Raw genomic sequence first — 20,823 nt, 5'->3', positions numbered from 1 at the left:
CTATCCTGTAACCAATTCCAACATAACTCATTGAGTCATTAAAAAAGAAGAACATGATTGTAGAAGACGGTTCTTGTTAGGAAGAGGAAGTCAATCAGAGGGAGAGTGAGGCAGACAGAAAGAGATAAAGAGATGAAATGGATCAGGACACATCATATACATGTATGAAAATTTTATAAAGAAACTAATTGAACACAGTATGTGTTATTTAAAAAGAAAATGATGAACATGATGAGTTAAATCACAGTTTTAGGGACATCTTCCCATTTGCTATAGAGTTATGTATTATTCCATAGAAACTAGGTAAAATATATTTTAATTAATGTCATAGGTTGTAAACCTCACTTTAAAAGTTATTGGTGGCACACACCTTTAATCCCAGCACTCAGGAGGCAGAACTAGGAGGATCTCTGTGAGTTCGAGGCTAGCCTGGTCTACAAAGTGAGTTCCAGGAAAGACACAAAACTACCCAGAGTAACCCTGTCTCAAACAAACAAACAAAACAAAAAACAAAAAAAAGTTTTTCTACAATAATATTTCAATAACATGTATTAAATTTCACCCAAGATGGTAATGGTGGATATGGTTTAGTATCAGCTACTTAGCTCTACCAATCTACTAGCCAGTATAAATGCAAAATCCTTATAATCATGTGAGTAAGAAAAATGAGAAATAACATATCATCCAAAGATTTTTAAAATGGATAGATGACCACATAGTAACAAAGGAAATCTTTTTGACTTAATGTCTTATTTATGGTCCCATATGTACTTAGATGCTCTGTTGCTGTGAACAAATGCTGGACATAAACAACTTAAATGTAGGAAAGCCCTGCTTTAGCTCATGGTTTCAGAGTGCTCCCTTCGTGGTTGCTAGACTCCAGTGACTCTGAGCCCATACCAGGCAGAAAACTGGGAGTGTGCAAAGAAGGCTGTTTACCTCATGGTAGAAGACAAGCAGAGTGAAGACAGGAAGGGGCTAGGACAAGATATTCCTGTCAGAGTCCAAGTGGTGTCTTTTTCTTACAGTTCTAGGAACCTCTCCAAATAATATCCACAGGGAATTATGCATTTGGTGTTTGAGACGTTAGGGAGGTATTTCATATATAAATCATAAGAGCATATATCATAGAAGCTTGTGGGTCTAAAATAAGAAATTATTTAACCACAGTAGCACACGTATAATTTAAAGATTGCTAAATAAAGGACCATGAAACTAAACTCAGGTGGTGAATTTTAGCAATTCAGATCATCCAGGGCACTGCAAGTACTTTTATTCTGGAGACAAAAGTCAGAAGAACAGGATGCAAAGTATAGAAAAAATAAGTGCATATATGTGCGTAGATGTATATGTATATAAGCATATCTGTGTACAGGTAATTGAAATCCCATGCATATAAACAATCACATTGTTTCATTATACTGTGTGTGTCTCTTCCAGTGTTCCCTCACATCTTCTTTTATTGTGCTACTTCCATTTAGAATATGATAGTTGATTATATGACTACACTCAAAGCAAAGATATTAAGTAAAAGAAAAAAGTGTGGTGGTAGCAACTGCAAGTTATTTGTACATTTAATTTCAAATTCAATTCAGTAAAATGTATTTCTTATCTTTCAAAAGAGTTGTGCATAGAAGAAGAAGACAGGACAATTACAGACTGTGGCGGAGTATGGATACCATACAGATCAAATTTTATCTATCTCTTCGTCTTTGCGCAGTGTCTCCATGGAGTGTCAGGGATGCCTCTTTATATCCTTGGCGTGACCTTCATTTATGATCATGTTCCCACATTCTCTGCTGGCCTCTATCTAGGCAAGTTTGTTTTTTTTTTCTAATATACATGGACCAATTTGAATATTCATCAGGTTTCTGTATGTTTCAACTGATACAGAAGTACTACTGGCCCTGTGATGACACCACTGTACCGAGTAGTGAAGACTTGTGTGAATCACTTCAAAAATTACATTAATCTACCTAATTTTGAGATTTGCAGCACTAGACAAATCATCTAAATGTCTCTGAGAAGACATAGAGGAATAGAAAATTCATATATTTTAAGTGACAAAATTTTCTCTTTTTTCTCTGTTCCTCTTTACCCTCTGGGAGAGAGGGAGGAGAGTGGGGCAAGGGATTATCTGGGAGGGGAGGGTGTAATGGGGGCTGGGGAAGGAGAGGGCTAGATAGTTGAATATAGTGTCATCGTTTCCACTTACAATGTCTTATGCAAACTGTGTTCTTAAGTAAACATTGATTCATCCCCAAATAATTTACTTAATAGCTAGTAATGGACTCTGGTCCTGGTAGGCCAGAATAAAGAGGTACTTTCATAGATATATCTAGTTATCATTTTTAAAATATAAACTTAGTTTGTACTTACTTTGAAAATGTCTCTAGTGAGCTATTAGAAGAAATATAGTTTATTTATGTTCATACTGAATATAAATGTATTTAATACATAAAATAAGATACTATTAAGTTCATAATTAAATTTTCTGAGTATCTAGTACTTGATTACATATGAGGATATTCCACCCAGTTGTACTGTCAAGTAGTAGTCTATATGGCTCTCTGACGTTGACCTAGGTATGATTAACATTCACAATCAGATACTGAATAAAGCAGATGGCCTTTAAGAGCAAGTGTTTCATGCAAGCAATGTAAAGTCCTAACCCTGCAGACTGTTCCCAAAGAAGCGGTGACTGTGGCTCAGGACTAGCATCAACTATAAGACTAGGATCCACTCTTTTTTTTTTTTTTTTTTGGTTTTTCGAGACAGGGTTTCTCTGTGTAGCTTTGTGCCTTTCCTGGAGCTCACTTGGTAGCCCAGGCTGGCCTCGAACTCACAGAGATCCGCCTGCCCCTGCCTCCCGAGTGCTGGGATTAAAGGCGTGCGCCACCAACGCCCGGCAAGGATCCACTCTTACATGAAATTCCCACCAGCCTCCTTCCCTACTAATTTGGGGTTTGTTAGAATCAATTCCAGAAAATACTTCCAACATTTCTCTTTCCACTACTCTCTCCCCTATTTCTTCCCCTCTTTTCCTATCCACCTTCCCTTTCTTAAGTAATAGAGAATAGCATGAAAAACATTCAGATATCACCGATTATTCAGTAGTATTTTGTATGACCAAGTTATGAAGCTGTTTGGTGCTGTGTTCATTTTCAAGCTATCAGTGATGCTGCACAAGTACTGGGATACACGCTGGGTTTTGCAATAGGAGCACGTGGTGTTAAACGTTCTCAGAATGAAACTTTGAGTGGACTGTAAGTTGTACTATTTGCTTTTCTATTTAGTTTAGGTTGTATAGAATATTTGTTGAATAGATACCATATTTCATAAATAACACCAATTTAGTAAGTAAAGTTTCAGAAAATGTATGTAACTATGGGTGGTGTACATTTGTATTTTTTACTGTTTTAAATGTAACTAAAATCATTACATAAAAGTTCACTAACTTTTCATGTGTTGTTAAAACATGCATTATCCATTCAATACAATAGTAACAATTATATGCAGGATATATAGTAGTTTTAATCTTATTCATTTTATTATTTAATTAAAAGTTTTTTCATATCATATATTCTGATCATATTCTTCCCTTACACCAAACTCCTCCCAGATACCACCCCTAGGCACATGAGTTGCTTATATTATTTCTATTTCATTCATTGAAAAAACAAAACAAAGATGAAACAATCCTCACATAAACACACAAAAATGAAAATCAAAATAAATAGGCAAAAGACCATTAAGACAAAAAGTAAATGATAACACAAAACAAAATAAAAAAAACGTTAAAAACAAAACAAAAATCCCTCGAGTTCATGAACCCGGCTCTGGAATGCTGCTGTTATACACAGTGACACTCTAATGTAGAAAACTTATTGTGCCTTTGCAAATGGGCATCCATTGGAAACAATCTCATGGTTAGGACTGGGACCTCATGTCTCTTTCCCCATCTCAGTGCTGGGACCCCATCTTGGGCCGGTGCAGCTCTTCTGTGTGTCACTACAGTCTCTGTGATTTTTATCTGTGCATCCGTCCTATTGTGTCTGGAAGATGCTATTTCCCTGCAGTTATTCATCCCTTCTGGCTCTTAGAATCTTTTCACCTCCTCTTCCATCCAGAGTCTTGCAACCTAAGGGGAGGGGTTTGATGAAGGCATCCCATTCAGGACTGAGTGCTCCAAAGTCTCTCTCTCTTTTCACATTATCCTGTTGTGGATTTCTGTGTTAATTACCCTCTACTGCAAGAAGCTTCTTTGATGTGTGTTGAACAAGGTACTGATCTACAGGTACATGATGATGTTATTAGGAGCCATTAATTGCTATAGTCCTTTAGCATAATGATACTATTAGGTTTTCCCCTAGGTCTATGACTGATCTTGTCTCAGGTTCTTGGCCACTTTAGCAGTGTCAGATATGGGTTCAATCTTCTGGAGTAGACTTTAAATCCAATCAAAAAAATTGTGCCTACTCCCCAAACGTTTGTGACACTATTGTACTAATACAACTTGAAGGAAGGGCAGTGTTGTAGGTGACAAGGTTTATAGGTTGTGGACATTGATGATTATGTTTCTCCTTTGACAGCATGCAGAGTACTTTCCAGCACCATGAATGCAAGTCAGTAGGGATAAAACCTCTAGTTAGGTGCAAGCTCAACTTTTCCATTATTGATGACATAAGTTAAGTGCTGCCTTTTGCAATTGGGCCTATCTAGTTGTGGAGAGCAACTAGTAGCTTTGGTAATAACTTATGATGTATGGGGGTTTCATGGCATGCTTTTTGTAAATGGCTTGACAAGATTTAACTTATTCCTAGGACTTGATGGTCATTGTTTCCTCAATTATTTGATGACTCCTTTTGGATTCCTTTCATATATGTATATATTTTAGGAAGCTTCTAGAGTAGTAGGTTTCTATATGTGATTTGAATGGCCACTAGCATTAGATGTTTCTTCCCGTATTTCCTCCTTTATCCATCTCTACCATCCCCTTCCCTATTTAACCCCCCCATTCTAGTTTCTTTCTTACCTATCCATTACATTTTGTTGTAGTTCACCTGTCTTGGGAGATCTGCTCCTCCTTCCTGGTTAGGTACCTTCCTTTAGTAGGTACCTAACCTCTGAGTTATTGTTATTGAAGCACACATTTCAAATGCTTGAGGGCTAATGTCTACTTATAAGAGAAAATATATAGTACATGTGTTTTGGGATCTAGGTTATCTCACTAAAGATATTTTTTTCTGGTTCCATCTATTTATCTGAAACTTTCATAATTTCATTCCTAATGGATGAATAATATTCCATTTTGTAAATGTACCAATTTTTTGTCTGTGCATCAATTGATAGACATTTAATCTGTTTCCACCTTCTGACTGTGATGAATACAGTAACAATGCACATAGATAAGAGCACATTACTATAGAGACCTTTGAGTATATGCCCAAGAGTGATATAATTGGATTCACATAGATTGACCACCAGCTTCCTAAGAGAAACACCACCCCAATTTCCATAATGGCTGTATTGGTATACACTCCAGCATGTGCTGTCATTTGTTTTATTGATCATGACAGCCTGAATGGTGTGAGATGAAATCTCAAAGCAGTTCTTATTTGCATTTCCTTCATAAATACAGTTGTTGAGAATTCTTTAAGAGTTTTTTCCAACCATTTGTGTGTTTCATCTTTTAAGACTCTCTGATTAGATCTGTACTCCATTTTTAAAATGAGTTAGGTTTTTGATGATCAGTATTTTAGTTCTTATATATTTGTAGATACTAACATTCTATTAGACATAATTGGTAAATATTTTTACTTAATCCGTTGACTATTGCTTTGCTTGAATGATTGTGTGTCCTTTGCCAAACAGAAGCTTTTCAGCTTCATGTGGTCCCATTTTTATTAAAGTTTGTTTTAGTGACTTTGCTACTGGAGTACTTTTCATGAAGTTCTTTCCTGTGTCAATGAGTACAAGCCTATTTCCCACCTTTCTTCTGTGAGGGTCAGTATATCTGGTCTTATGTTGAGGTCCTTTTTCCACTTGATGTTGACTTTTATGTAGAGTGACAGATATGAATGTATTTGCATTCTTGTATATGCAACTATCAAGTATTACCACCAGCATTTTTGAAGACACTATCTTTTCTGCAGTGTATAATTTTTGTTTCTTAGCAAAAATTCCAGTGTGGGTACATGTGTGGAATAATGTCTGGGTCTTCAATTTGATTTCATTGATCAGTATGTCTATGTTTATGCCAATACCATGATGTTTTTATTACTCTAGATCTGTAGTACAACTAAAAATTAGAGATGGTGATATCTTCAGCAATTCTTTCAGTATTCAGGATTATTTTATGTGTGTGTGTGTGTGTGTGTGTGTGTGTGTGTGTGTGTGTATGTGTGTGCATATAAAATTGAGGTTATTTTTTAATTGCAAAGAATTGTGCTGGAATTTTAATGGGGTTTTTGTTGAACCTGCTGTTTGCTTTTGGTAGGATGGCCATTTTGGTAGGATGGTCATTAATCCTGATCCAGGAGCATGGGAGCATGGAAGATCACATCTTCTGTCTTCTGTCATTTTTCTTTATTTATTTTTATTAAGAATTTTTTTATTCATTTTACATACCAACTACAGATCCCCCTCTCATCCCTTCTCATGACTCTGTCCCCAAGCCTTCCCGCCATTCCATGCTCCATCCCCTACAAAAAGGAAAGGTCTTCCATGGAGAGTCAACAAAGCCTGGTACATTCAATTGAGGCAGGTCCAAGCCCCTCCACTTATATCAAACCCGTAGGTAATGGGCTCTAAAAAGCCAGCACAACATGTACCAGGGATAGATCCTGATCCCACTGCCAGGGGCCCCTATAAGATGAATTGCCAAATGGTCTTTTTAATAAAAAACACAGAGCCAGATATTGGGGTAAGAACAGAGATCAGAAAAGCAGAAAGAAGCCAGTCATGTTCTTACCACTTGGGAATCCTCAGCCAAAGAAACCTTCTTCATGTATACCCGTATACCCATGCCTATATGTCTTTCTGTTCTGCATCTCACTTCTTCTCTCCACCCAGCTACATCACTTCCTGTCTGTCTCTACAGACCTCCAGACCTCTATGGTTAGTCCTGGGATTAAAGGCATGTGTCACCATGCCTGGCTCTGTTCCCCAGTATGGCCTTGAACTCACAGAGATCCAAATGGATCCCTGCCTCCTAAATGCTAAGATTAAAGGCATGGGCTACTATTGCCTGACTTATATGTTTAATATAGTGGCTGGCTTTTTCCTCTGATCCTCAGATAAGCTTTATTATGGTGCACAGTATTTTGGGGGACACAATATATCACCACTTACATCTGGTACCTCTACCTTTATAGCAAGAATTTACAAAAAAGCCACTTGTGGCCTTACAGACCCTTGGCTTAAACCTGAGCTGCATGACTCAGGCCCAAGCTACACAAGGCCAGAATCTCTACCCCATTTGGGTTTGAGTCTCTTTGCCTTAATTTCTCCTGGTGGGTAGTGGGCTCTCTCTGGATTTCCACCCCAGACTGCCACCATACTAGGTAGCTGTTTTGAAACTCTCTTGGACTTCTACTATTCTACTCAGTCAGCAGAGTTGTTGAATCAATTAAGATATCTTAAAGGGAGAAATTAGTTAAAAGAGAATTTTTTCCCACATTAAAAAATGGGAAACATTTTTACAATGGAGGAATTTTGCCTCTGTTTTATAATACATTAGGCAGTCTAAAAATGGAACAATTATGAGAGGAAAATTAATGTTGATGGAATTAAAATAACATCAATTGTGAATATTCTTTGTTTGAACATTTTTATTTTAACATTGAAAAGGATAGTCAATTTTCTAAAATAAAAATTTTAGAAAAACTTGTTAAAACAAATTATAGAGAAATTCAGACCCAGAAAGAAGAATTTAAAGGTGAACCTATCTCAGCTTTGAATTATATGGTTATAGAAAAACATCTTAAGGTTACCAGACAGCAAACATTAATCAGGAACAGCCAAATGCTCAAAGCTATGTACAAGCTAACTGCACTCCAGTGGAAATGTTAGATTTAAGGAGAATTAAAGAAGCTATAGTATCATATTGTATGCATTCTCCATTTGCAAAGCAGATGTTAAACTTGTGGTCAACTTGTAATAGAATTATCTCTCAGGACTGGAAAGATTTGTTTACAATCATAGAGCATACATGAGCAATCATAGAGGCTGAGCCAGAGTTACAATGAATGACCTGGTGGAAAGAGGAGGCAAAGACTATAGAACAACAATGTAGAACTAGAGGTATGGAAATTTCCCAAGATGAACTTCTTGGAGAAGGCGATTACACTGATTTACAAAGACATTCTTTAGATGATGTCCACACCCTAATTCTATGCTGCATGGCAGACATGAATGTGTGGAACAGAATTGAAGAAGCAGGGAAGAAAATTGATCATTTACAAAAGTTATATAGTGCCCCAAAAAAACCTTCACAGATTTCTTACAATGTTGTCTTCAGCAATAAATAGAATGATACCAAATTCAGAAGCTGGAAAAATAATCATTGAATCTCTGGCTTTTGAAAATGCTAATGCATAATCCGAAGAGGTAATTAGGCCGTTAAAGGTAAGATCAGCATCCTTGGAGGATTGAATCACATATACAATTAATATTAAATCTCATTACCATGATGATATGTGGATAGGAGAGGTGATTTCCAGAGGTTTGAAGAAAAATAACAATGTCAGATGCTTTAATTGGGGTAAACAAGGCCACCTAAAAAGGCACTGTAAACAGGGAATTCCTAGAAAAAAAATGTTTCTTAAAGGAACAATGGCAACAGAACAGCCCTACCTTCTGGATTATGCAGAAGGTATGGTAATGGCAAACATTGGACTAATGAATGTAGATCAACAAGGGACAGACAAGGTAATCCTTTGCCTTTGCCATTGGTAAACTCCCAGAGGGGCCTCTTACACATCCCCATGGCTAATAGTTCTGTCCTTTCCTGCCATTATAGAAAAAACCCATTCCCAGAGCAATTAAATCACCAAATGGCTATTGAAACAAACAAACAAAACAAAAACAAAAACAAACAAACAACAACATACTGCTCAGGTTGATAGAGCAGTTATAGCAGAGAGGACAGAAAATTCAGGAGAAATCATAAAGTGACTCTTGGCAAACTTCTATAAATGAGCAAAGACCAAAATTAAAAATACAAATAAATATTGTTCTCATGGAGAGACTTGTAGACACAGGTGTGGTGTCACAATAATTGCGCCAGAATCTTGGCATCTAAATTGGCCTCTTCAGAAGGTAAATATTTAGCTGTTAGGGATTAGAACATTATCTCAAGTGAAACAGAGGACAAGATGGATCAAATGTATAAGGCCAGAAGGACAGAGAGGAAAATTAAAGCCTTATGTGTCTAATTATTATTAATTCATACTATTACTATGAATTTATGGTGCCATGATCTATTACAACAATGGAATACCCAGATTAACATTCCTCCAAACTCAGAAACAATCCATAAAGTATCAAGTGTTTCTGAGAAAAATATTAGAAGATATTATAAAGAATAGTCACCAGCCATTCAGATTGTACAAAACCATGGCCCAGTAGCTGCTGATCTTTTGAAGACAACAACAGCTCTACCTTTAAAATGGTTAATAGACAAGCCTGTATAGGTTCAGCAATGGCCTTTAACAACAAAGAAACTAAAGGCCTTGGAAGAGCTGGTACAAGAGAAGTTAAACGCTCAGCATATTGAAGAACCAACCAGCTCTTAGAATTTTCCTATATTTGTTATTAAAAGGAAATCTGGTAAGTGGACAATGGTAAAAGGCATAAGAACAATTAACAAGGTAATTTAGCCAATGGGCTTCCTACAATCCGGTAATTCCTTTGCCTACTCTGTTACCTAAAGAATGGCCTCTTACAGTTATCATTTTAAAAAGACTGTTTATTCTCAGAACTTTTACAAGAAAAGGATTTGCCTTCACGGTGCCTACTTATAATAATTCTCAGCTGGTTAAGAGGTATCAATGGAGGATTCTCCCACAGGGAATGTTGAATAGCCCAACCCTGTGCCAATATTTTGTATAACAGCCATTAGAAGTAATATGTAAACAATTTCCTAAATCTACAATTTATCATAACATGGATGATATTTTACTAGCTGATTCAAGTGCAGATACTTTAGGAAGAGTGTTTGAAGATGTAAAGAAAATTTTGCCTTGTTGGGATCCTGAAAAGATACAAAGAAGAGATTCTATTAATTGTTTAGGATATGAAATAGATCTACAAGAAATTAGCCCCCAAAAGGTGCAAATTAGGAGAGAATGATTATGAACTCTTAGTGACTTTCAAAGATTATTTGAAAATATTTCCCATCTATGAACTGTTGTCAGGTTAAAAAATGAGGAACTGAGTAATTTGTTCAAAATCTTAGAAGGTGACAAGGACTGAAATAGTCCAAGAGAATTATCAGATGAAGCTGAGAGAGAATTGGCCTTGGTGAAAAGAAAGTACAAGAAGGACCTGTGGATTGTGTGCATCCAAAGCTTGGTTGCATTTTGGATATTTTATCCTCTAAGCATTCTCCTACAGAAATTTTAATGCAGAGTAAAGATACTGGGTATTTCTACCAATTTAACCAAATAAAAAATTAAAAACTTATGTGGAAAAGGTCTCTGACTTAATTTTAAAAGGAAAATGGAAACTTCTTCATCTAGCAGGAATAGGCCCAGCAGAAAGTTTTGTACCTTTAACTAAGGAGGACATTGAAAAATTATGGTCAGAAAGTGAACTTTGGCAAAGAGCTTGCATAATTTTGGGAGAGATTAATAGCAAATATCCAAAAAGCAATAGAATTGAATTTATAAAGAGACCTGATGGGAATTTGCCTCACATTGTATGGGAAACACCCATATCTGGAGCTTGTACATTTTATACAGATGTAAACAAACAAGGAAAGGCAGGTTACAAATCAGAAAATTTAAGTAAAGTGATTCAAAGTCCTTATAATTCCTTGCAAGATTTAGAATTGTATGCTATTCTGTTGGTATTAATGGATTTTTCAGAAACTTTCAACATTGTTACTGAGTCTCATTATGCTGAAAGAATAGTATTACATATTGAGATTGCATAATTTATCCCTGATGAGTCAGAATTACTTTACTCTTTATTCAGTTACAAGATATAATCAGGTTTAGTAAGCATCCCTTATATATAACTTACATCTGATCCCATATGGGTCTGCCAGTTCCTCTAGCATGAGGTAATGATGAGATCAATAAACTATTGATAGAAAATGTGCTGAAGGCCTCAGAATTTCATAAAAATCATCATGTTAATAGTAAGGTTTAAAAAAGATTTTTCCATAACCTGGAAAGAAGCCAAGGATATTATAAGGAAATGTTCTACTTGTTCTTTTTACCATCAGACTCCACTACCAGCAGGATGTAACCCAAAGGGTACACAGAGGAATGAAATCTGGCCGATGGACGTGTTTCACTTTGCAGAATTTGGAAAACTGAAATATGACCACCATACCATTGATGCCTATTCAGAATTTCAATGGGCAACTGCTTTGAGTTCTGAAAAGGCTGATACTGTAATCACGCATTTGCTAGAAGTTATGGCCATCATGGGTATACCTGCAGAAATTAAAATCTGACAATATTCCAGCATATGTCTCTGTTAAAATGAAACAGCTTTTTGCTTATTACAAAATAAAGCATATTACAGATATTATGTAAACCTACAGGCCAAGCAGTTATAGAAAGATCCAACAGAACTCAAAAGGATATGCTAAATAAACAGAAAGAAGTAACAACCCTCTAGAAATAGATTACATAATGCTGTATTAACTTTGAATTTTCTTAGTGCTGGTGAGAAAGGAACAACAGCTGCAGAGAGACATTGGATAATAGAAAAAAACTACAGAATTAAATCAGCCTATATACTTTAAGGATGTGCTGACCTCAGAATGGAAACCAGGATATGTATTATGTTAGGGATGAGTTTTTTTTTTTCTACAAGAGAAGAAAAGCCATAGATACCATCAAAATTGATAAAGGTTCAATTTGAACAAGAGAGACATCTTAATTAGAAGAGGTGATAGTTAATCAACCAGCATGACCATTCTATTTGAAGTAACATAACACTAACAAATGCTTTTCCTTTAGTCAGGTATAACTTGCCAAAAGGGAAACTTCCCAAAGTTAGGGTTTGGGAAGGGTTTTTGTTTTTGTCTTTCAGGAGAATGAAGGCAATGGAATCTGAAGAACACTGGACGAATGAGACATCTGAAGAAAAAGGACAAATCATCCAGAAAAAAATGACTAGAGAAAAATAATAAATTGGTCTAGTGGTATATCACATACAAATTTTATAAGTCTTCCTAAATGTTTGTTTCTGATCTTCTTTATAGACATTTAACACAAATGATCTTTATGCAGTCCCAGTTCAATTAAAAATTAAAGTTGACTTAGGAGTTGGAGAATTGCTCCCTCCTTCTCTAAACCGAAGCATGTTTGTGAAAAGGAAAATGCAAAATCTCTGTATCATGTCAGAAGAGCCATCTGATATTAGACAGAAGAAAACAACAAAAAAAGGGGGGGGACTATTCTATTGCCAATAATCTCACAGTTTTTTGGTTATATTTTGACTCTTTAAAACTTTTCCTAAGGTATGAATTTTATATCAAAATGTATAAGATTTATATATATATATATATTTCAAACTTGTGTTATATTAATTGTCATATAGAATACTAACTAAACAGCTCCATCATTTTGTTTTTGAGTCTCTATCAGTTATATGCAGGGAATCATGACCATGCCTAACACTAAATTTGAAGTCTCCCAAAAGATGATGTTGCCCCAAGATAATTCCGTAAGGATGATGATAATACCACTAAGCTGGCAAATACCACCCAAAGATCAGTTTTGGACTACAAACTGCTCAGGAAAATTTTGAGATGGCTAGCTGAGATGATCCAGGCTCACAGAATACTCAAGCAAGGACTTGAGAGAAGTCTTCCACTTTCAGATTATGCAGAGACTGAACAACAAATGATACCATTAACTTTCCCAGAACTTGACCATTAACTCAAAATTTTTCTTTTTAGGATCCCCTAAAGATTCCTTCACCCCCAGACAACAGGAAGTAATTTAAGAACATTTCCAAGAGGCAGGGGTGGGTGCTTTTTGGATTTTCAGTGGGTTTTGACTATTTGTCATTGTTTAGGAAGGCTATTTACAAGTTGATATTGTTAATGGTCAGAAAAATGTCTAAACAAAGGAGATTAGATTTAAGTTATTGTTTGAAAAAAAAAGAAGATAGAAGTAGATTTTTGAATCTACTCTGGAAAAAATATAGAAATGATAGAATAAAGGGTAGATTATTGAATCTACTCTGAAAAGAAAAGGGAGAGGATATATATATGATAAGATAAGAAGGTCGATTATTGAATCTACTTTTAGAATGCAACTACTAGTCTTAAATATTTTACACTGGATTGAATTTTTTATATTGTATACAAATTTTGTATATTGATACAAATTTGATATTGATTTTGTTAGAATATATTTTACATATATTTCTAATCTTGTTCAAGGTATTGTACCTATACAGTTCATTTAACAATGTTATGCAATTTGTTAATCCTTGAAAGTTATTATTACCTACTAATTAGAATATAAAGAAATGAATGGTAGTAGTCTTCATTACAATCAAACTTGTAGTCATTAGGTATGTTTTCAAGGTCAAGCAGGGATATATTTTAGATAGACAGGTCATCTTCAAACACTTCAGAGATCTTCAGAATATGGCATTTAAGATGTTTTAATAACACAGTTTTTTTTTTCTTTTTTTTTTTTTTTTTTTTTTTTTCGAGACAGGGTTTCTCTGTGTAGCTTTGCGCCTTTCCTGGAACTCACTCACTTGGTAGCCCAGGCTGGCCTCGAACTCACAGAGATCCGCCTGGCTCTGCCTCCCGAGTGCTGGGATTAAAGGCGTGCGCCACCACCGCCCGGCTTTTTTTCTTTTTTTATGACAATGAGACATGTCTACTCCTGGTAGCAACAATCTACTTCAGAGAAGATACTGGGTACTGAGTAATCTCCATATGGTGTCTATTTTCACTGTGGCAAAAGTTAGCTACTTGGCAAGAAAGTGCCCTCACATGGGCTGCTGACAGTATGCTGTCCAAAATGGACAAGCAAGACACAAAACAAATGACTGCCAATCCTTGCCAAGACAAGGTAGGAAGGCTCTTTAGAAAATCCTGCTTCACAGATGAGTCTGTCAGATATGCTAAGCTGTGATGATAATGTGTCCACCAATATATTGTGCACCCTAATAAACTTATCTGGGTTCAGAAAACAGAATAGCCACTAGATAGACATAGCCAGAAAATGGTGGCACACACGCCTTTAATTCTATCACTTGGGAAACAGATCTGTGTGGATCTCTGTGAGTTCAAGGCCACACTATGAACAAGGATAAAGGTGTGGTGGCACACACCTTTATCCCAGCACTTGAGATCTCATGTCTTTGCTTAGGAAAGATACATGCCTTTAATCCCAGGAAGTGATGGCAGGAAGCAGAAAGGTATATAAGGTGTGAGGACCAGGAACTAGAGGCTTTTTAAGCTTTTTGGCATTTGAGCAGCAGTTCAGCTGAGATCCATTCAAGTAATGACCCAGACGCTTCCAATTTGAGGAAAAAGGATCAGCTGAGAAGTTGGCAAGGTGATATTAGATGTAGCTTGTTCTGTTTCTCTCGTCTTTCAGTGTTCACCCCAATACCCGGCTCCAAGTTTTTTTTTATATTATAATTAAGACCATTTAGAAATTTGTGTTACACTAAGCCTGTAGGCTGAAGATGGTGGCCTAACATTGCAGACAAACCTTGGGTGACTGTCAAGGCAGCTGGCTGTTTCCATTATAACTCACACTTTTTTGGAAGTCGCTTGTTTGCATTTCCTTCTTACTCAGATAATATTATTTCCTTCTCAGGTTTCTGAGGGAGTTGAAGATTAAATAGTTATATTTTCCTTGTTAAGAAATTCAGAAAAGGAACTCACTAAGGAGGTATAAGTTTGAAAGACATCAAAAGATAGTTTTGGTTATGTAAATTAGGATAGAAGGTAAATTAGATACAATCCTTTGGATTCACAAAAAATAGGATAGATAATGGAACATTTTCTCTGAATTTGTCAAATACAAATGGACTAGCCATTGTTGATGTATTTATTGCTTGTATATATTGTATATAGTTATTGTACTTACTGTATATAGTTTTTCTTAGTTATAATTTTTTAGACAAAAAGGGGGAAATGTGGTGATATATTGTCTTCCCCAAAATATTGTGCACTATAATAAAGCTTATCTGAGGAGCAGGGGAAAAAGTCAGCCACTTCATTAAACATAGAAATCAGGCAATGGTAGCACATGGATTTAATCCTAGCATTCGGGAGGCAGAGATCCATTTGGATCTTTGTGAGTTCAAGGCCATACTGGGGAACAGAGCCAGGCATGGTGGCACATGTCTTTAATCCCAGGACTAACCATAGAGGTCTGGAGGTCTATAGAGACGGACAGGAAGTGATGTAGCTGGGTGGAGAGAAGAAGTGAGATGCAGAACAGAAAAGCATATAGGCATGGGTATACATGAAGTAGATTTCTTTGGCTGAGGATTTCCAAGTGGTAAGGACGTGGTTGGCTTCTTTCTGCTTTTCTGATCTCTCAGTTTTTACCCCGATATCTGGCTCCATGTTTTTTCTTTATTAATAAGACCGTTTAGGAATTCATCTTAGAGGCCCCTTAAACAGACAAAACTACACAACTGTCTCACTTGTGCAGAGGACCTAATCTAGTTCCATTTTAGGTTCCACCTGTTGGTTTAAAGTTTGTGAGTTCCCATTAGCTTGGTTCAGTTGTCTCTGTAGGATTCCCCATCATGATCTTGATGCCTCTTTCTCACTAAATCCTCTTTCACTCCTTTTGACTGGACTCCTGGAGCTCAGCCTGGTCCCTGGCTGTGGATATCTGCATTTTCTTCCATCAGTTAATGGATGAAGGTTCTATGATGATAGTTAGGACATTCACCAATCTGATTACTGGGGTAGGCCAGCTTTGGTACCCTCTCCACTATTGCTAGTAGTCTAAGCTGGGGTCATCCTTGTGGATTCCTGGGAACTTCCCTTGCACCATATTTCTCTCTATCTACATGATTTCTCCCTCTATCAAGATTTCTCTTTCATTGCTCCCCTACTCCATCCCTCCCCTAGCTCAACTATCCTGTTCCCTTATGATCTCATCACCTATCCCCTACCCATTATTGCCCCACTCATTCCCATTTACTTGGGAGGTCTCATCTATTTACTCTTCCCAGGGCAATCCATAGGTTCAGTGTATTAAGATTTTTATTACACAAGTTGTTAACTCACTAGGTTTGAGAGAGCTCAAGATATTTTGTGAGGCTATTGGGAAAGGTGTTGTTTCCCTGATTTCTTTCTCAGTCTGTTTGTCATTTTCAATTAGAAAGGCTGCTGAAATTTGTGCGTTAATTTTGTATCCTGCTACATTGCTGAAAGTGCTTATTGGCTGTAGAAGTTTTCTGGTGGAGTCTTTAAGGTCTTTTATTCATAAAATCATGTATTCTCCAAATAAAGATAAATTTAATTCTTCCTTTTTTGTTTGTGTCTCTTTCATCTCCATCAGTTGTCTTATTGCACTATGTTGGACTTCAAGTACTACAATGAATAGGTATGGAGAGAATTCTTTGTTCATGCACTTAATCTTAGTGGAAATGCTTTGAGTTTCTCTCCATTTAGGTTTATATTAGCTGTGAGCTTGATGTAAATCATCTTTGTTATGTTGAGGTGTGTCCCTTATAGCTCTAGGCTCTCCAGGGCTTTTACCATAAAGTGTTGTTGCATTTTGTCAAAGGCACCTTCTGTATCTAATGAGATGATCATGTGGTTTTTGTCTTTTAGTCTGTTTATATGTCTAACTATATTTATTGATTGAAGTATGTGGAACCATCTCTGCATCTCCAGGACTAAGGTTACTTGAGTATGGTGAATGATCTTTTTGTAGTGCACTTGTATTCAGGTTTCAAGTATTCTATTGAAAATTTTTATATTAATGTATTCCTTGTAACACTGAAAACCTACAGGGCATTAACAGTAGCATCTATGCAACCTGATTCTAGGATGCTGTATAACCTTTATATAGTAAAAATGACTATAGGCTCAGAGAAAATAAACATCTTGGTTAGAATTTATGAAAAGCAAACTACAAAGACAGTGATATTAAGAAGATTAGAATTGCCCCCACCCCTTGCTCATTGCTGCAAGAGATGAATTATCCAAGGCAATGCTGGAGAGCTCATACTTGTGTTAAGGACAGGAGAGAACTGGTGGGTGGACCAACACTGTAGCTGCCCAGGCCCAGAACCAGGGTTATGTTTTGGCCCACCTCAACATCCACCCCATCAATGGTCTGCTAGAACTTGTGAAGGAACATGATCCACAGACCCAAAGCTACAGGATCTCCATGACACAGGGAAACAACAGGATATCCAAAAAGAGTCCCAGTGAGGACCCGGATCAACAGTGTAATAGAAATCAGAGGCCTCATACCAGACCAAATGACTCTTTGCAATGAACACTTGCAAGTAATGATACATGGACAAAGTGATTTACATTCTACCCACATAAAAAGCAAAATGAATGAATTCTTAGATAAAGAATTTAAAATGTCTGTTTTATAGAAGCCCCAATAATTTTTAAGAAGATACAGAGAGGGCTGAAGAAATGATTCAATTTGGAAAAACTCTTGTCAAGTTTTACAACCTGAGTTCAATTCCCAGGCCCCTCGTGGTAGAACTCATCAATTTACTCTTGTTATCTGTCCTCTGGACACCACACATGTGTCATGGCACATGTTTACAGTGCATAGTTGTCTTTTACAAATGACATATGCTTTGGAATTTGTTACAGTGACTTACAGGCTGTGGTCAAGCTAGTCCTACAGTGGCTGCCTATGAATGGGATATCAGGAGCTTTTCAGTATGTTAGGCTGGGTGTCTCCACTGGTCTTCAGTATATCCTGGAATCTGGAAGAATTGGTCTCTAATGCCAGTGAAGGCGTGGATTGCTAGTGAAGGCCAGAGCAAGCAGGCAAAGAGCAAAAGTGGCCTAATGGGAAGATTGAGCACTCACTATTAGAACATATGTTAAAAACCCAATTAGTCAGTTCTTAAAGAAATACAAATGAACAATGAATATTTGAAAAATATTTGACATGCATTCTCATTAGGGAAATACAAATTAAACCTTCATTGAAATTTTGTCTCAACTTGGTCAGAACAGCTGTTAACAAGAGCATAAGTGCTCATGAGAATGTGGGGGAAAAAACTTTTATTCACTGCTGGTGGGAATATAACCTTGTACAGTTACTGCAGAGGTTTCTAAAAAAAGTTCCTGAAAATAAGGGTTTTGAAAGAAGTCTTAAAGTTAAGAATGCATACCATAACTTCTAATTCTGTGAAGAATGCCACTAGAATTTGATGAGTATTGTGTTGTATCTAAGAACACTTTTTGTAATATATCCATTTCATAATATTAATTCTTCTAACTAATGTACATAGTTGCCTCCCCAGTGAATAACATTGTGAAAATTTCCACTTTTTAAAGTTTTTTTGAGACAGGGTTTCTCTGTGTAGTTTTGGTGCATGTCCTGGATCTCACTCTGTAGTCCAGCTAGCCTTGAACTCAGAGGTCTGTCTGCCTCTGTCTCCCGAGTGCTGGGATTAAAGGTGAGCGCCACCACCACCCGGCATTTCCACAATTATGAAGGAGAAAATCTAATGAACTCACTAAGTCTTGTGGGAACACAGGTCCTCTAAAACAAGTTTATATGGAGATAAGCATTTTCCTGGTATATATAGCTGGTTAGGGAAGAATTTATTTAGTTATTTTTTTAAGATTTGTTTATTTGTATTTTATATGTGTGGATGTTTTTTAGCATGTATGTGAAGTGACCAGAGTCAAGAAGAGGGTGTTGAATCCTTTGAAAATCAACTTAGAGATGATGGTTAGCCATCATGTGGATACTGGAAACTAAATTTTTTTTATTTTATTTTTTTACAAAGGCTTCCAGTGCTCACAATTTCTGGCTAAATTATTGTTCTAGCTCCTGGCTAAGATTTTCCATGGGTGCGGAGCTGAAAAGATTATTAGCAGTGTATTCACTTAATTCTGTAGATCTTATCCCTAAATAATAAAAACAAACAAACAAAAAACCCTTGGTAACTTTGAAAGTTATTCTAGGTGTCCTCAGCCTTAAGTAAAAACTAGAGACCCTGATAGCTCATAGTCACTCTGTGGAAGAGAAACTCAGCCAATCCCAGCACAGGGTCTTTCATATCCAGTCTCCGCCTTGCCAGGTGCTAAGCTCCGTGATAAGCGAAGGAAACCTTACAAAGAATGCAAATGGACCCAATGTGGAAAATGGAAAGACCACAGAGGAATCAAATGCACTTACACAAGGGACCTGAAGGAAGGGATTTCAGATGATCTGTCACTCTAAGGGTCAGATGCCATATGCAGGAGAAGCTGTACAACTTCCAGGGCAAGGCTTCTTGCCCCAGATGTCCAGGTGCAAGATTCAGAGGACCAGGATAAAGAAGGAGACTTGGTTTTCCAGGGGTACAACTCCTAATGGAGATGATTTTCACTAGAAACAAACAGGAGCTTCTGCTACCTGAGTAGTGTCACTGAAAAGGGAAGTAGGAAAGTTAGGCTCTGACAGGAGCAAAGACACACCATGCAACTGAATATGAGCAACTGACCCATGTCAGCAAAACCCCAAAATTAATAGTGACAAGTTACTAATGAATGCAAATTAACAGGAAATTTTCTTTCTATCCTTGCTTATTATGGTTTGTTTTTTATATGCCCCAAATTGAAATTTCCTATTTTTCTCTCTTCAAGTGGAAATGAATTTCAACGTTGGCAGAAAAATTGGTGGAGTGGTTTTTTCTCAATTGCTGTACTCTCATTTTGTACACTATTACCATTCTTATGTTTTCCACCTAGGTTACCCGGTGAGTATAAAAAAATACTTAATTAATTAGAATAATTCTTACCCCCACCTTCCATTCTCAAAGCACAGACAAACTACATTTCCTTATAAATATGTTTCTCCTACTTGTATTGTTCTGAAATAAAGAAATAATATCATAGTTTTTTTAATCCAAATCAATCAACATCACATCCAAATATTATATTTGTGTACTACATTTTCATTAGTATATATTTGTATACCCCATTATTTCTTTTTTAATACACTTTATATTTAAAGTATATAGTTGTCTTTTAAAAGTGAAGTATTTGCAAATCTATTTACCTAGTGGGTTATTCGGGGATTCTCTAGAATAACAGAAAGTATAGAATGAATCTTTCATTCTCTCTCTCTCTCTATCTCTCTCTCTCTGTATGTATAATGTGTGTCTATGTCATATGTATGTATTTTAGGACTGTGTCATCAAATATTAATTACTAAATGTGGCTATTTATTTCTACATAAAATTAAGAATTAATTCATTCAGCCATATTAAGCACACTTCCAGCAGTTAAAAGACATACATAGTGGCCAACTACAGGATTGGGCAGTGCAGCTGTAGGAAATTTTCATTATCAAGTAATTGTCTTTTGTGAAGCACTCCTATAGAAGAATTTGCATTCTGAAATATACATTGGTTTTAGTTTGTTTAAAATAACACTTGTCTTTCTATGAC

General features: G+C 36.5%; 1 protein-coding gene across 1 annotated transcript in view; it reads left to right on the top strand.

The window, feature by feature from the left end:
- LOC114699789 (solute carrier organic anion transporter family member 6A1-like) overlaps nt 1-20,823 on the top strand; it is a 95,928-nt gene that overhangs the window by 5,463 nt on the left and 69,642 nt on the right. The window contains exons 3-5 of the mRNA XM_028879078.2: nt 1,623-1,814; nt 3,170-3,266; nt 20,018-20,130. Of these exons, the coding sequence (XP_028734911.1) occupies nt 1,623-1,814; nt 3,170-3,266; nt 20,018-20,130 (402 nt within the window). The remainder of the gene's footprint in view (nt 1-1,622; nt 1,815-3,169; nt 3,267-20,017; nt 20,131-20,823) is intronic.

Source organism: Peromyscus leucopus, chromosome 13, assembly GCF_004664715.2.
Source record: "Peromyscus leucopus breed LL Stock chromosome 13, UCI_PerLeu_2.1, whole genome shotgun sequence".
NCBI lineage: Eukaryota > Metazoa > Chordata > Mammalia > Rodentia > Cricetidae > Peromyscus > Peromyscus leucopus.
Note: the sequence above shows the minus strand (reverse complement) of the source record. Positions and strands in the feature narration are given on the sequence as shown.